Raw genomic sequence first — 6,000 nt, forward strand, 5'->3', positions numbered from 1 at the left:
GTAGAGACAGCGTTTCACCATGTTAGCCAGGATGGTCTCGCTCTCCTGACCTTGTGATCCACCCATCTCGGCCTCCCAAAGTGCTGGGATTACAGGCTTGAGCCACCGCGCCCAGCCAACATTCCTTTTTCCAGTGATCCTTTGGTAGCACTAACAGTGACAGGGAAAGGAAGTATGTTAAACCCAAACTGGTTGTCTTCTATAAGACTGGGAAGGGAGTGGTTAAGATGCAGTATTTTTTTGTGTGTAGATTGGGGGATCATCTGATTTCTAATTTACGTGCTGTCTTTAGCTTCTTTAGTTTTAGTAATAGGTGAACCATAGGCTAAAATTGAACTTTCCTGTCTTCCACCCAGAATGACTGTTGCCGAGGGAAGCGAGATGGAATTAACAGTCTTGAGAGAAAACTGAAGAGACGCCTGGAAAGAGAGGGCCTCTCCAGTGAGCGGTGGGAACGAGTTAAGAAAATGCGGACCCCCAAAAAGAAGAAAATCAAACTGAGCCACCCCAAGGACATGAACAATTTCAAGTTAGAGAGAGAGCGTAGCTATGAATTAGTTCGTTCTGCTGAAACTCATTCCCTGCCCTCAGACACATCCTATTCTGAACAGGAAGACTCTGAGGATGAAGATGCCATCTGCCCAGCTGTGAGCTGCCTGCAGCCAGAAGGAGATGAGGTCAGTGAGGTTTGGGCCATAGAGGACATGCTTTCCCTTAACTCAGAAACCCTGTAAGCTAGACCTCATCTCACTGGGTCTTTCTCCTCTGCTTATCTGCTTTGAGCTGATCTGAATGGATTGCTCAGCCCTTCCCCCACTGATATCTCTGCTCTTACCATCGTTCCTGGGTCTCCTCCCTTTTCTTGAAGAAACTCTTGTTCTTCCCTTTTTCCTTTTCTTGCTCTTCCAGCTTTCACCTTCCCGGCGCTAAGAAGGTGGGAGGGATGCTGATGTGATGCCCTGTGGCTTACTTATCACAGGGCAGCGCTGTCTTAACCCCAAAGCAGACACGACTTGAAGAATGACTTTGATTCGGTTGCTTTGGCTAGGGGGCCAGCTACACTCATTTGGCTTAGCTGTTGTGCCAGAGGTCCTGGTGGTGAGACAGTGGCCGTTATTGGCAAACGGCCTGAATTTCTTGAGGCTGGCCTGCCCAATTTTGAATCCATTTTTTTCCTCTGAAAACCCCATCTTCCTGCTCTTTGTAACCAGGTGGACTGGGTCCAGTGTGATGGCAGCTGCAATCAGTGGTTTCATCAGGTCTGTGTTGGTGTCTCCCCAGAGATGGCAGAGAAAGAAGACTACATCTGTGTGCGCTGTACTGTGAAGGACGCACCAAGCCGAAAGTAAAAACACAAAAACAGATACCCCCCTACTTAATGTAATTCAGGACTCCAACCAAGAGGATTTCTTCAAATCTCAGCAAAGCTACAGGACTGGTACTCAAGCCAGCCTGTAAACGGTGCTATTTCTATTCATTATGGGATCATTTTTCCAGGACTCTTTGAAGAAAAGAAAAAACAACTAAAAAAATTTTTGACACTTTTTGTATTTTTTCCTTAAGAGCTATTTGTGGTTGTTGAGGTTTGAAAAGCTGACTGTTTTTTGCAGGGGTTCCCACCAATTTGGAAGGCATTGAAGCTTGCACCTTTTCATGTACAGCATTAAAATTTTACCTCTCTCTGGGATTTACCAGCTTAAGAGTCCAACTCACTTCCAGTGCCCAAAAGGGCACCCACCAGAAATTCCAGTAAATCCTCATTTGAGGAAACTCTCCCTTGTTTACTCTGTTACCACATTGGGGAAATTTTTAAGTTTTTCACTTTGGGGGTTTTTGTTTGTTTCTTCTTTTCCTTTATCCACTTTTCTTTTTCCTGGTAGACTAGGTTTATTTATCTGAGCAATAACTTCTGTGTTGGTTTCAGTGGCTGGAATTAAAACAAAACAAAACAAACTTCCAAACAGTGTGTTGGTGCTTTAGCGATTGATTGATGTACAGAACACAAATGTCTAGTTTCTAGTGTCACTGATGAACTAGTGATGTAGAAAAGAGACCTCTCTGTAAGTAATTGCCACAGCTGTATTTTGGCTTTCTCCCTGTCCCTTCCTTTCTCCCCTATTTTTTGGTAGCTTGTATCAAATGTTACAGTTTATATTGTGGAATAAATCCTTCGTCCTAACAGAACACTAAATGCTGATTATTTAGAGCCATTAGAGCACAGCTTCTTCTGCCCCTCTACTGTTGCACAGCCAGAAGGGGCTGCTTGCTTTTGCCTCTGCCCAACCAGGTTGCAGTAGCAGTGGATGTTAGCCTGCAAACAACATTAGGGGATTCTTCTTTTGTGTCCTGCTCTGTTTGGTGGGCCATATGCCTACAGCCCTCACTAACAAAGAACCCCTCTGTCTTCAAGGACTAGAACCTATCTTTAAAGCCGTGCTCTTTTAAAATAAGCTTTCTCAGAATGTTGGCAAATCACTTCAATCCTCAAATCAGTCCTCCTTGTGAAATGATGCCTTTATTATATTTGAATTGACAGGGGAACTTGGTTTAGGGTTAAGACATTGGAAGGAAATCTAAGGAAAATTAATCCTCATAGAGGTCCGGGTTTAGTGTATGTCTTGAGAAGAGACTTGTGAATTGCCAGACTCTGCCTCCTGGTTTCCTTTCTCATTTCTTTCTAACTGTAGCTATCGTTACGGCTGTGGATAGCCCATAGCTATTTTCCTTGCTTTTCTTTTTTAAAGGGCTCTGTTCTGCACTGGAGAAGATATTCTGATGAATGGACTTTTGCTTTTTCTTATTCTGTTGCCAATTTTTGTTTTCCCCACATTCTATAGCCATAAACCTGAAGATGAGTAAAACTGGTGGGTCTTTAATAAAACAACAACAAAAACAGCAGTTTGTGATATAGCAGAGATTTAAATGTACTCTCCCCTTTTATGCACTTCAAATAATTAAATCTCTTTAAGAATGACTTCTAGTTGTCTGCAGTTTTCTGCAGTTGTTGTGATGTTTCTCCTCATCTGATGGTGGTTCTGGGGCAAATAGAGAAGAATAGTCTCCAGAGTACAATCTGGAATCATCGTGGTTTGGCCTTGTCAGTGTTCAAATTCTTAGAACCCCCTCCATCACCCCCGACATTGAGATAGGATGCCAACTGTCCCAGTCCTCACCTTCCATTGAGAAATTAAGCTTAAAAGGAGACCCTGCTGCTAATATAAAGCCACTGCCTTTAGAGAGCTTTTGCCATCTAGTAAGCACAACCCCTGCCCCAATCCCTACTAGTTTTTCTTCTTCACCTGTGGGTGGTACATAGTCATTGACAATAGCATCTTTGAGGAGGTCAGATCTTTCTATCTGTGAGTGAGGCAGAAAAGGTAGGCATGTATGTATTTGAACCACTCCCTCCCTGGATGAGAACCACTCATCATTTTACGTGTGATGATGCTGAAGTTAAAGAGAATGTCAGTTGCCCAAAGCTATACTGTACTACTAGTAAATAACAAAGCCTGGGTTTTGTCTTCCAGTTTTCCTACAGTATTCCTCCTACCTTGTACACCATCACACTAATGAACACAGAGATACATTTACTTTCCAATTTATGCCTTCTGTTGTATCCCTAAAATGACCACAGACTGATGGGATCTAAAAACCATGTTTCATTGTGTGTTAGCAATGAAGCTGGCCTGTGTCAGAGAAACCTCCTGAACTTGTAGGGAAAAATGATGAAATGCACACGGAAACTGACACTTCGGTTTCTGTCTCAGTAGTCCTGCAGTTTTGTGAGGTGGGAGATGGGAAGGACTGTGTTAAGTTAGAACCTGAGCCAGAAGGAGGGTCAGTGGGTAAAGAAAGAAAGGGTAGATGAGGTGTGCCTCCCACCTCACCTAAGTGAATACTGTTTGTTTTTTGTTTTTCCTTCCAGATCAGACTTTGGGGGATTTCTTTCTTTCTTTCTTTTTTTTTTTTGAGACCGAGTTTCGCCCTTGTTGCCTAGGCTGGAGTGCAATGGTGCGATCTTGGCTCACCGCAGCCTCCACCTCCCAGGTTCAAGCGATTCTGCTGCCTCAGCCTCCTGAGTAGCTGAGATTACAGGCGTGTGCCACCATGCCCGGCTAATTTTTTTGTATTTTTAGTAGAGACAGGGTTTCTCCATGTTGGTCAGGCTGGCCTCGAACTCCCCACCTCAGGTAATCCGCCCGTCTTGGCCTCCCAAAGTGCTGGTATTATAGGCGTGAGCCACTGCGCCTGGCCCAGGGATTTCTTATATAGAATAAAGGGCTTGATTATATGGAGTCTCTATCCTGGAGAAAGGTTATGTAATTTGGACTAGCTGTAAAGGAAGTTGACTTCTTTACAGCTTCATTTCAGTATCCTAGGAGGTCGGGATTCATTTTTCTATCTCGAGTTAACCTAAGGGAGAGATGCCACTTGTGGCGATGGAGGTTGGTAAAAACCGGAATTTCCCTGCTTCATTCTCCAGTGAAGAGCTTAAGAAAATGAGGCTTTGGATATTTTGGCAGAAGTGTCTGAAATGCACCTAATTTGCCATTATACTTACCATCCAAAGCAACACAGTCCTTTGGGTGTTAGTGCAAGATTAGCCTAAGAATAGAGCAGATCTCTACCTGGAAGAGGGTGAAACATGGCTCTCTACTGATTCGGGTTGTACTCTGAAGCTCCTTTGTAATGGCTTTCTGCCTCTTTTTATTCCACTTACAAATCTTGATGGATATTTGGTAGTCTGTTAAGACCTGCTTCTGGCTTGGAGCAGGCATTGATTGGTATTTAGTACCCACAGGTGTTTTTCTGGGCTCAGTCTTGCCTATGTTTGTTGCCATATAGCATAGACCAGAATGGATTCCAGATGCTATATACCTGTAACAGGAGACAGAATTGGACAACAAAGATTTTAAAAGTCATTGCCCATTGTCAAGCATTAAGCCAGAGCTGGTTATTCATTATCAGACTGACTACATGCTAGTCCATGCTGGTGTCAGCCTATATTAAAATAGTCTTTCCTTGCCATAGTGCTGCAGAAAACACAATCCCTTCTGATGAAACATTGCTTCTTGGGAAGAAGAGCTGAGGAAAGCAATGAAGATCCCAGTGTCGGCCTTTATTGAGCTACGTATGAGGGTCAGGGTCCCTCAACTCCTAGTGACTATGAAGCAGCAGAGTGATGGCTTCGCCCTCTTTGCCCCTCTGTCACCAGTGCTTTGCATGTGGTTCTTTTAAGCCTCTCAGCTTTCTTTTCAGAGGCTTCATATGTAACTTATTATAGAAATGTTACTGAAAAGCTGCCTAAACAAAAAATTGTATAAAGTAGGAATTTGTGTAAAGTAATACTGTTGTAAATCCATCTTCAAGGTGTAAAGAATCAATTTGTAAAGTTATATTTTCACTTCTTCCTTCAAATTTATGTGAACAAGTTTTTCATGTTTCAATATTGCTTACATAGGAATGCACGTTACGTTTTTATCAATATAAATGGAACATTTAAAGCCAGTCAACAACAGAACAGATAATCCAGCTCCCTGTTTGTGTTCTGGGTTAATTGTGCAAGGATGAAGGGCTAGAAAGTGGTGAGTTTGGGTGTGTTTCTTATTTTCAGGATAACCAGCTGCATTGCAATAGAGGAATGGAATGGTGAGGTCATTTGACCTGTTCCAGGTGAGTGGAGGCCAAAGAACATTCTTTCTGCCTCCCCTTGGATGGGAAAATTGAGAAATTAAAAAGTTGCCTTTCCGAGGAAACAAAAGTTATTTTCTCTATTTAAAATAAATGTCCAAAGGCACCCCACTAAACACCAAAACTTTTAGCTCCTGGCAAACTTACCTAGCTAGAAGTTGGAGAAGAGTGGAATTTCAAACCCTGCTTTCTTTCTGCCTTTGCCAATACGTTTTCACTGACTATGATTCTGCTGCGAACACACACACACACACACACACACACACACACACACACACTCACATAAAAGCCCCTTTTATATATGATCAG

General features: G+C 42.9%; 1 protein-coding gene across 5 annotated transcripts in view; it reads left to right on the plus strand.

Annotated features, from left to right (window-relative positions):
- Nucleotides 1-2,974, plus strand: part of KDM5B (lysine demethylase 5B) — an 83,334-nt gene extending 80,360 nt beyond the window's left edge. For 4 of the 5 annotated variants that reach the window (XM_009189794.4, XM_009189787.4, XM_009189790.4 and 1 more), the window contains exons 26-27: nucleotides 357-677; nucleotides 1,212-2,184. In XM_009189794.4, coding sequence (XP_009188058.1) covers nucleotides 357-677; nucleotides 1,212-1,349 — 459 coding nt within the window. In that variant the 3' untranslated portion in view covers nucleotides 1,350-2,184. Of the gene's footprint in view, nucleotides 1-356; nucleotides 678-1,211 lie in introns of all 5 variants that reach the window. The other variant, XM_003893288.5, reaches the window with a different exon arrangement.
- The last annotated feature ends 3,026 nt before the right edge of the window (nucleotides 2,975-6,000 follow it).

Source organism: Papio anubis, chromosome 1 (genome assembly GCF_008728515.1).
Source record: "Papio anubis isolate 15944 chromosome 1, Panubis1.0, whole genome shotgun sequence".
Lineage (NCBI taxonomy): Eukaryota > Metazoa > Chordata > Mammalia > Primates > Cercopithecidae > Papio > Papio anubis.